Source organism: Garra rufa, chromosome 25 (assembly GCF_049309525.1).
Source record: "Garra rufa chromosome 25, GarRuf1.0, whole genome shotgun sequence".
Classification (NCBI taxonomy): Eukaryota; Metazoa; Chordata; class Actinopteri; order Cypriniformes; family Cyprinidae; genus Garra; species Garra rufa.
The window spans coordinates 3,518,898-3,530,048 of NC_133385.1; the positions used below are offsets into that span (position 1 = coordinate 3,518,898).

Genomic DNA, 11,151 nt, shown 5'->3' on the forward strand with positions numbered 1-11,151 from the left:
AATTTAACAGAAGTTTGGTCTTCCCTGGTCGCTGTTAAGGTAAGTTAATAAACCAAGCTGTTTCCTTATAATGGGCTTCTATGGGGGAGAAAACGCTTAACGTGATATTATGCACTTTATCTGTGGAATAAGGGCTCGTTCTTTTGATAGTAGTTAGTGTTTGTTCCAAGTAAGGTATGACAGAAATTTGGGGTTTTCTGGTCATTTTTTACGTACGTTAAGCGTGTATAAACGCGGATAAACTCTTAGTGGAAAAACGTATATCCTTTATCCAATTTGTTCCTCTTTTTGACGGAGTTTTCCTACACGACTCTTATGGGGTCTGCAAAAGTTATCTTTGACAAACCAGCGAGGGAAGTTGTGTAGACTCTCTCCATTTTAATTTTAAATTACCCGGCTTTCTGCTGTGTTGACATTACACAGGAAGTCTGCATACCCTGCGATTGCGTATTTCCGGTTTCTGTGAAAAAGGTCTATTAGAGTCAAATGTTTTTACAGAGGGGATTTTCTGCATTTTGTAACATGTATTTTTCTTTACCATTTTTGGGGGGAATAAATGTTGTATAAAATTAAGTTTATAATTTTATCTGAACAAATCCCTCTGTGTAAACCTTCAGGATATAGACAGGAAAAGTAATGTAATGTTTGGTGTGTGTAAGTGCTTCTGAAGTGGAGATTTATGGCTCAGTGTAAGAGAAAAAACTCATTTTGAGAAAACGACTTTTAAAAATATGTATTGTAATTGAAATTTATTGACACAAATAGATAAAGTGCTATAAAATAAACACTTCACAGTGACTTTTGGGTATTTTCTTTCCTCTATTCTGAAAAAAAATAATAATAATAAAACCTGAAAAAGCAAAAAGCCCCAAATCTCAAATTTGACAGGTGCATTAAAACATTAAAACAACTTTGAGGTCACTAGGACCAACTCTATACTGCCAACACAAGTTCAAAAATTCAACATTAAAATGGTTATAACTCCTGAACCCCTAATTCCAGAAAAATTAAACTTTGTACACCTGATTCCTCTTTTCATGTTCATCATATTTAATAGCTTAAATTAAGGCTCCACCCATTACAGTAGCGAATAATTAGAATAGTACAGTTTTTTTTTTGCTACTCCTCCTTGAATATTGATCCAATTCTTCCCAAAGAAGGTACCTGAGAAGTTTAAAGACAGCGCCACCTAGCGTTTTTGCTAATTGGTTAACATGCCAATCGTTTGCCACTCGTTCTAATGTGGCTCTTCAGCTAAATCTATGCTATTGCTTTTTTATTAATTTAACACATCCATGGTGAACAAAAATATTAATTTAATAAAGAAATAATGTTTACTGACCACAAACTTGTGAACAGTAGCGTATATTGTTAGAAAACCTTTCTATTTTAAACAAATGCTGTTCTTTTAAACCTATTATTGATCAAAGAATCCTGAAAAAAGTATCACAGATTTAAAAAATAACCAAACTTGATAATAAATCAGCATTTTAGAATGATAATTGCAGGATCATGTGATACTTGATTCTGGAATAATGATTCTGAAAATTCAACTTTAAATACAGATATAAATTCAATTTTAATGTATATTAGTATAAAAGAAACTTTGTTTTACATCGTGATAATTTCTCTCATTGTTTTCTGTATTTTTGATCAAGTGAACACAGCCATAATGAGCATAAGAAACTTAAAAAAAAAAAAATAATAATAAATAAATAAATTTCTTACTGACCCCAAACTTTTGAAGGTTAGAAAACCTTTCTATTTTAAGCAAATGCTGTTCTTTTGAATCTTTTATTGATCAAAGAATAGTGAAAAAAGTATAACAGGTTCCGAAAATAATAATATCAAAATTGATAATAAATCAGCATTTTAGAATGATTTTTGAAGGATCCTGTGATACATGATTCCGGAATAATGATGATTCTGAAAATTCAACTTTAAATACAGATATAAATTCAATTTTAATGTATATTAGTATAAAAGAAACTTTGTTTTACATCATGATAATTTCTCTCATTGTTTTCTGTATTTTTGACCAAGTGAACACAGCCTTAATGAGCATAAGAAACTTAAAAAAAATAAAATAATAATAAATAAATAAATTTCTTACTGACCCCAAAATTTTGAAGGTTAGAAAACCTTTCTATTTTAAGCAAATGCTGTTCTTTTGAATCTTTTATTGATCAAAGAATAGTGAAAAAAGTATAACAGGTACTGAAAATAATAATATCAAAATTGATAACAAATCAGCATTTTAGAATGATTTTTGAAGGATCCTGTGATACATGATTCCGGAATAATGATGATTCTGAAAATTCAACTTTAAATACAGATATAAATTACATTTTAATGTATATTAGTATAGAAAAAACATTGTTCTAGATCGTAATAATATTTCACATTGTTTTCTGAACTTTTGATCAAATTAATGAGCATAAGAAACTTCTTTAAAAACATTAAACATCTTACTGATCCCAAACTTTTGATCCGTAGTGTATTCTTGATCAGAGTATGAACAACAAACACAAACAGTATGGCAAGTTGTGCAATAAAAATACGAACTACTCACAAAACGAGAGAGAAACATACTGGGTGGAACAGAATAAAAATGCGCAAATGATCTTTACAAATTATAAGATTCAGTTACATAATATAACAACCGAATGGATCAGAATCGATTTTATCTGGACATCGCCTAGTGATGCAAAAACCTAAATCCCAGTGCTTTATCCAAAATGCACTGCTGTTTCATCCTTGTTTTTGGTTAGTGCATTGTCAAAAGGCTCTGTGGTGTGTATTTCTGTGCTTTTTCAAAGAGTGCTGTCATGCAAATGTGATTGGAAGCAATATGAAGCTGGTTTTGTCCGATAAAGTTCAGATATTAAGACTCACTTGCACTCCTCGTCCAGGAGGTGGAGCAGCGCGGTGGGTTTCTTGCTGATGAGGTTGATGCAGGCCGTGTTGTCGATGTAGTCGATCATGTGCCAGCTGATGCCCTCTGACCGATACTCCTCCTGACAGACCAAACACACACATAAACCTTCAGTATTACTCATTATTTAGGAATACTGCAAACATTAACTGCAGCTCAAAATGTTTCAAAGGTCTGAATATAACTACAATATTATATTTAATCTTGTATAATACACACTACCAGTCAAGAGTTTTTGAACAGTCAGATTTTCTAATGTTTTTAAGGTCTCTTCAGCTCACCAAACCTGCATTTATTGGATCAAAAGTACTGCAAAAACAGTAAAATGTTGAAATATTTTTACTATTTAAAAGAATGGCTTTCTATCTGAATATATTGTAAAATCAAATTTATTTCTGTGATCAAAGCTGAATTTTCAGCATAATTACTTCAGCCCTGAACATTCAAAAATCAAGTAATTTAATGATTTGTAGTTTAAATCTTTTTTTGCTATTATTAGTATTTAAAACAGTATGATTTTTTTTTGGGGGGGGAAGAAAGTATAGAAATTAATACTTTTATTTAGCAAGGATGCTTTAAATTGATCAGAAGTGATGATAAAGACATTCAGATAAATGCTGTTCTTCAGAACTTTATATTCATCAAAGAAACCTGACAAAATGACTCAGCTGTTTTCAATATAATAATACTAATACTAATAATAATAAATGTTTTTTTGAGATCAGAATATTAGAATGATTTCTGAAGGATTATTTGACACTTAAGACTGGAGTAATGATGCTGAAAATTCAGCTTTGAAATCACAGGAATAAATTACATTTTAAAATATATTTTAAATAGTACAAATATGTTCATACTGTTCAAAAACTTTTGACTGGTAGTGTATGACAGCAACATTATTAATCTTCAACTCATTTTCAATGTAAGGTCTTTTAATATTTCATTATTTCTGCAGCAGTTAGAATATTATTTCATTACTTTGATGTGAGCTTTAGACAAATTGCAACTCAAAGTGTTTCAGAAAATAAATACAATAACAAAACAATAATAATGTATATAATAACTAAGTTCATAATGTATAAAATAAACAACTTAAAAATATTTTTTAATTATTATTTTTAAATTTAAGTATTTTTTAATATTCTTTCATTCATGTAATATAATTTTAATAATACAAAATTATCTATATAGTTTTTTGATCATTATGAACATGAAATATTTTAATGATTTAATTTTCTTGTATGAAATAAAGTTGTTGTTTTTATAAATAATGTTAGATATTAATAAAAAGTTACTTGAAATAAAATAAACATTAAAATAAACTAACTGAAAAATGAAGAAAAAATAAAACTGATTTGATATTTTGTAAACTTTGATATTTATTAATAATATCCCTTTCAGGGAAGTAATATAATTCATCTCATTTTAATAATATAGTATTTGTTTTTAAATGTGTCTATAGTTTATGATCATGTAAATAAATAAATGAACACATTTTCTTGCATAAAATGAACTTTACTAAAATGAAAACCAATTTTTGAAAATTAATATTAGACATTAATAACCTTTTCAGGCTTTTGTCCTTTTGATCAGGGTTATAATAGTTCACTGAAACTAAAACCATAAAACAAGTTACTTGAAATAAATTAAACATTCAAATAAATATTAACTGAAAAATTTAAAATGTATTAAAATAAACATTTGAAAACTGATTGTATGCTTTAATATTGATCACTCTCAGGGAAGTGATATAATTTACATTATTTTAATAATATAGTATTTATTTTTAAATGTGTCTATATAGTTTATGATCATATTATGAAAATGTAAAATAAATAAATAAAATGTATTACATTACATTGTATTATATAAAACTTAACTGAAACTATAATTAAAACTATTAAAAAAAGTTATTTGAACATTAAAATAAACATTAACTGAAAAATGTACAAAAATACAAATTTTGAAAACGTTTAATATTTGATGTTTAATATTTATTAATAATATCCTTTTCAGGCAAGTAATATAATTTATAGCATTTTAATAATAGTATTTATTTTTAAATGTGTCTATATAGTTTATTATCGTATTATGAAAATGTAAAAAAAATAATAAGTTACTTAATTCATAAATATTCTTGTATAAAATTAACTGTACTAAAATATTTTATTTTTTGAAAATTAATATTTGATATTTATAATAACCATTTATCCATTCAACCAGGGTTACTATAGTTCACCGAAACTAAAACTAGAAACTGAAAAAAGTTAAAAGCTTATAATAAAAAAAATTCAGCTAGTTGCCAACACAACTTTTACTTTATTTAACCTCTGTCTACATCGATATTACTAAATTACTCAAAATACTAAACTTTATTAACTAAAATAACAATTTTTTAAATAAAATTAATATTTGATATTTATTTATTCTTTTTATATAATTTTAATTACACTATTATTTTTATTTAATTTGTAGTTATTTTGATATATATATATATATATATATATATATATAAAATTAAGAGTTAAATAAAACAAGCTTACTTTTAACTATTTTATTTAAATGTAATAAGTTATTCTTTATTTTATTTAAATTGAGATTAATTTTAATCTGTTTTAATGAACTATAATAACCCTTAGAGTAGTTCACAAAAAACCCATGACATTTTTTCCACGATTATTCCTTTAAATAAGCGCAATATTCATATTAAACACATAAAAGATCCCAATCTAAAATCTAAACACACGTCAGGCTTGTTTATAGTCTAAGGCTCCGGTGTTGAATAAATAATTAAACGTGAACATGAGAGCGCAGAACAAGCGCTTCAGGATGAGTTACGCCTCCGCAAACATCACAGTAAACGACGACACTCGTGATCAGATTCAGAGCAGATGTGTTACCTGCTCGAGTTTGAAGACGTGCTGGTTGAAGTAGTGCTGCAGCGTCTCGTTGGCGAAGTTGATGCAGAACTGCTCGAAGCTGTTGTTCTCGTAGTCCTCGAAGCCGAAGATGTCCAGCACGCCGATGGACAGGATCTGAAACACACACATCTCACATCATGTCAATGTGAAACTGAACACTGGTCCAGGAGCGTGACAAGTGTGATTTCACCACATCACCACTCTCAGGACGGATTACGACCCGCAGAGTTCAACACGTTATTGATTACACAGCTCAAAGACATTATAGTACTGATTGTTGATCAGTGTACTAGGTAGAAACTGGCAATAATCCGAGAAAACATGTATGCTATGATTATTACACACACACACACACACACACACACACACACACACACACACACACACGAGTACTAACTAGAGTAGCTAACATGAGTACGAGTGTGAGCATTTTTTTTTAGTTTGTGAGAGTGTGAGTTTTTGTATTTGTGTGAAGTTTGTGTGTTTGTGTGTGTGCGCGACTTTGTGTTTGTGCAAGTTTGTGTGAGTGTCTAAGTGTGTGGCAGTTAGTGTTTTTGTAAGTTTTTTGTAAATGTGTTTTGCAAGTTTGTGAGTTTTTGTGTGTGTTTGTGTTTTTGTGAGTGTGTTTGTTTGTGAACTTGTGTGTTTTGTATGTGTGAGTTTGCTTGTGTGCTCGTGCAAGTTTGAGTGTTTTTGTGAGTGTGTGTGCAAGTTTGTGTGAGTTTTTGTAAGTTTGTGTTAGAGTTTTTTGTGTGCAATTTTGTGTCAGTTCGTTTTTGTGATTTGTGAGTGTGTGTGTGCGCGCAAGTTTGTGTAAGTATGTGTATTTGCAAGTTTGTGAGTTTATGTGTGAGTTTAAGTGTGTTTGTTTTTTGTGAGTGTGAGTTTGTGCACGTTTGTGAGTTTGAGAGTGTGCAAGTATTTAATTTTGTGTTATGAGAGTTTTTGTTTTTTGTGAGTGAGTTTGTGCAAGTTAGTGAGATTTTGTTGTTTTTGAGTTTGTGAGTTTATGTGAGTGTATAGCAGTTAGTGGTTTTGTGAGTTTTTGTAAATTTGTGTTTTTGAGAGTTTGTGTGAGTGTGAGTTGTGGTGTGTTTGTGCGAGTTTGTTTTTAGAGTTTTGGTGCATGCATTTGGTGCATGTATGTTAAGAGTTTGTGTGTCAGTTTGTGTTTTTCTGAGTGAATGTGTAAATTTTTGTGTGTTTGTGAACTTGTGTGTTTGTGAGAGTTTTTGTGTTTGTGAGTTTGCGTTTCTGTGAGTGTGTTTTGTGAACTTTTGTTTTGTGAGTGAGTTTGTAAGTTTTAGTGGGTGTGTGTTTGCACAAATTTGTGTGATTGTGTTTTTTTTGTGAGTTTGTTATGGAAGTTTTTGTGCAAGTTTGTGTGTCAGTTCGAGTGTGTTGTGTGTACTTGTGTGTGCGAGTTTGTGTGTTTCTGCAAGTGTTTTTGTGAGTGTGTGTGCAAGTTTGTGTGATTGTGTGAGTTTTTTTGTGAGTTTGTGTTATGGGAGATTTTGTGTAAGTTTGTGTGTCAGTTCGAGTGTGTGTGTGTGTGTGTGTGTGTGTGTGTGTGTGTGTGTGTGTGTGTGTGTGTGTGTGTGTGTGTGTGAACTTGTGTGCGAGTTTGTGTGCTTGTGCAAGTTTGAGTGTTTTTGTGAGTGTGTGTGCAAGTTTGTGTGAGTTTTTTTGTTTGTGTGAGTGTTTTCGTGAGTTTGTGTTATGGGAGTTTTTGTGCAAGTTTGTGTGTCAGTTTGAGTGTGTGTGTTTTTTGTTTATTTGCAAGTTTGTGAGTTTGTGCGCGTTTTTGTCAGTTTGTGTTTTAGTGAGTTTGTGCAAGTGTGTGTTTATATGTATGAGAGTTTGTGCTTGTTTGTACCTTGTCTGAATCCTCCAGGTCTTTGTTGTAGAGCAGAGCGTGGTTTGTTCGGAAGACGATCCAGTCAAACAGAGCGCCGTACAGAGACTTGGCCATCGAGTCCCTCACCGTCCCCGCCTGCACAGACACACACCTGTCAATCACAGCCATCACATGTGTGTGTGTGTTTCTCAGATCCTCATCACACAAACACACTCACAGCCAGTCAATGCGACTAAATCAGGAAATACAGGAACAAATCAAACTAGATATTTACATTTTGTGAAGAGGACGTGAGCAATGTTCGCCTGGAATCACGAGCATCAAGAAGAACAGACCCAACATTCAGTGTTTGCTGCTTCACAGACTGAAAGCACTGTGTGAAACTCAGATATCACAGTGAGATTGCGTCTCAGCGGGAGAAAGTGTGTGCGTCTCAGACTCATTTAGGGGAAACTGCGGTCTCACACATGGAAACGTCCCTGAATTTCCACTAATAAGTCACTTCCTGTGTCACACAGACCTGTAGCCACTCTCTCTCTCTATGTCTCTGTCTATGTCTCTCTCTCAGCTGATTTAAAGCTCGAGCGGCACACAGATCTCCTACAGCGTGTGCAAAGCCCATAAAACTTCAGCCGCTGCCAAGAACGCCACTTACTGAAACTGTACGAGCCAAAACATATAAAACACTCGCTACTTAACACCCATCAAAGCTGCTCTGAAGTCTACCAGCACATCGCCAGGGCTGATGGGAAGAGTGAAGCTGATTGGCTGTTGAGAGACTCAAGGACGTTCAGGCCAAACGTTGATGGATTTAAACACAGACTACATTCATAATAAACACAAGCTCATGTTCAGTTCTGCAGAAGAAGCTCCTGCATTATTGATTCACCTTTTATTTTTAGACCAATTCTGGAGGAGGGACGAAATATTATATAAAACACCCCCTGCGTGATTCATTATTGACAACACTTTAACATTTAAAGGTTGAGAGCCGTTTTGATCATGTATTCAAAAACGGTGGAGGAGATTTATAAGTACAACTCATCGTTAAGATCACGGAAAAATCTGCATCTGTGTGTGTGTCTCTGAAAAAACAAATAAAAAAAAATGCATGCAAAATGAATGAATACTAACAAAAAAATAGTACTTAAACTAAAAAATATTACAAAATTGGTAGTGATACAGAAAGATAGAAATTATAAAAGGTCAGTAAAAATGACAAAGACACAACAAGATGTCAAAAAATTTAATTAAAATAAAAATTTAAATAGAAAATGCAGAAAAGGGAACTGATAGTGATACAGCTGCTGAAGTTAAAGCTCTAAAATTAAAGCTGCTAAAATAAAAATAAAGTTAAATTGACTCAAAGCAAATGTTAATGAAAATATTTAACATTAACCATACATGCAGACGTTTTCCACAGTCTGTAAATAAATAAATACAAATATTAAACAAACAAAAAACAAATAAATATACATAAAATACTTAATTTTCACCTTATCTCAGTTATACAATGTTTAAAACATAAAATATATAATAATATAAAACATAAAACAAAAATAAATAATTATTTTATTACTACTTAATATAAACAAGCTACAAGATGAAATAAATAAAATATACAAACAAAAAATATTTACAATAAACACTTTTCAGTTGTATATGAAAATGAAAACAAAAATAAATAAATAAATATAAATAAATTATTTTATTAATAATTAATTAAACAAGCAACAAGATTATATATATATATATATATATATATATATATATATATATATATAATTTAAATATATATATATATTTTTTCATTTTATTTGTATATTTATTTATTTTATCTTCATTTTAGCTTGTTTTCATATGTTTATTTGTTTATATAAATATATAAAATAAACAAATATGAATTATTATATTAGCAACAAGACAAAATAAATATTCTGTAATGTTTTGTCTATTTATGCCTTTCTGTAGAGGATGGTGCTACGTGAAACAAAAGTAAAAAAAAAACAAGCTAAAATGAAGATAAAATAAATAAATATACAAATAAAATGGAAAAAAAATATATATTTTAAATTCTTTTCAGTTGTATATAAAAACAAAAATAAATATAAATAATTATTTTGATCAATAATTGATTAATTATTTAAACTAGCAACAAGAAAAAAATATATACACAAATTAATAATTACATTTTGACAGGTCCCATATTGTACACATTTCTGGAGGTTTATTTTAGTTGTTGATGTCCTTAAGAATTTATATTTTTGGTATAAGTAACAAAATCCATCTCAATATATTTGTACAGCTCCTTTTTTAGGATAAATAACTTTTACATTTTAATTTAAAATTGCGATGTCTATTTATGTTTCCTGTAGATCTATTAGTGGAGAATGGCGCTATATATAAATTATATAAATATAAATGTAATAATTAATTAATAAAATAAAACAAATAAATAAAAAACAAATAACAAATATATAAATATGTATCTCTTCTAAGATCTACAGGCCAATAATGTTCTGAGATGCTATTTGATGTTTCATAAATGTAAATGTTTGAGGAAGACCTCAGCTGGGTCTGGATGGGTCAGCTAAAACAAAACTAGTGAAAAATGAGCTTGTTGTGTGGGAGAAAGAAGATAATGATGAACAATGACACTCAGGTGATGAAGGAGGGTTCGAGAGCAAACGGCTCACAGGAAAACCCCTTAAAACCCACACTCCAGACCACAGACCTCACGAAAACCACCAAACCCACGTCAAGATTTCACACCTCGTCAGCTTCATGAAACAACTGGCAGAAGGAGGGTTTGAAGCCTGTAATGAAATAAAGGTCTCACCTCGGCTAGTTTGTACGGCACGATCAATCTCTCGCCCACCGTCACAGTCTTTCGTGTGGTCAGAGCCTCGAAAAGCACCTCCTCCTTCACCTGGACATCAAAACACACACAAACCATTAGAAAGGGCTGCCACTAATGACTATTTATATATCAAAACTACAAAATAAATTAAATATTAGATGGAAAGCTTATTAATAGAACTTAAATAAATAGAAATGAATAAAATTACAAAATACTAAAATACTAATTTAAAAAAACAGAGAAATATTTTAAAACAAACAACTACTAAAAATGGCAAACACAACAAAACAAAATGAAAATAAAATATTAGATGGAAAACTTTTTAAAAGGTGCTTAAATGAAAAATAGAAACTGATAAAACGACAACAAAAAAGTAAAATAATTACTAATTAGAAAAAAAAATATAGAAATATTTAAAAACAAACCGCAACCACTAAAATTGACAAAAGAAAAAAGAAAAATAGAAACTGATAAAATGACAACTAAAAGAAAAGTCTAATTTAAAAAATATAGAAATATTTAAAAACAAACAACAACTACTAAAAATGACAAACACAACAAAATAAAAAATAAAACT

The 11,151-nt window shown here is 30.1% G+C and overlaps 1 protein-coding gene across 1 annotated transcript in view; it reads right to left on the bottom strand.

Moving 5' to 3' along the window:
* The window catches only part of LOC141301027 (unconventional myosin-IXAb-like), a 62,258-nt gene extending 51,588 nt beyond the window's left edge, over positions 1-10,670 (bottom strand). Inside the window, exons 1-4 of the mRNA XM_073831281.1 lie at positions 10,554-10,670; positions 7,733-7,849; positions 5,836-5,970; positions 2,896-3,017 (exon numbers count right to left, since the gene is read on the bottom strand). Coding sequence (XP_073687382.1) covers positions 2,896-3,017; positions 5,836-5,970; positions 7,733-7,849; positions 10,554-10,670 — 491 coding nt within the window. The remainder of the gene's footprint in view (positions 1-2,895; positions 3,018-5,835; positions 5,971-7,732; positions 7,850-10,553) is intronic.
* Between the last annotated feature and the right edge of the window lie 481 nt (positions 10,671-11,151).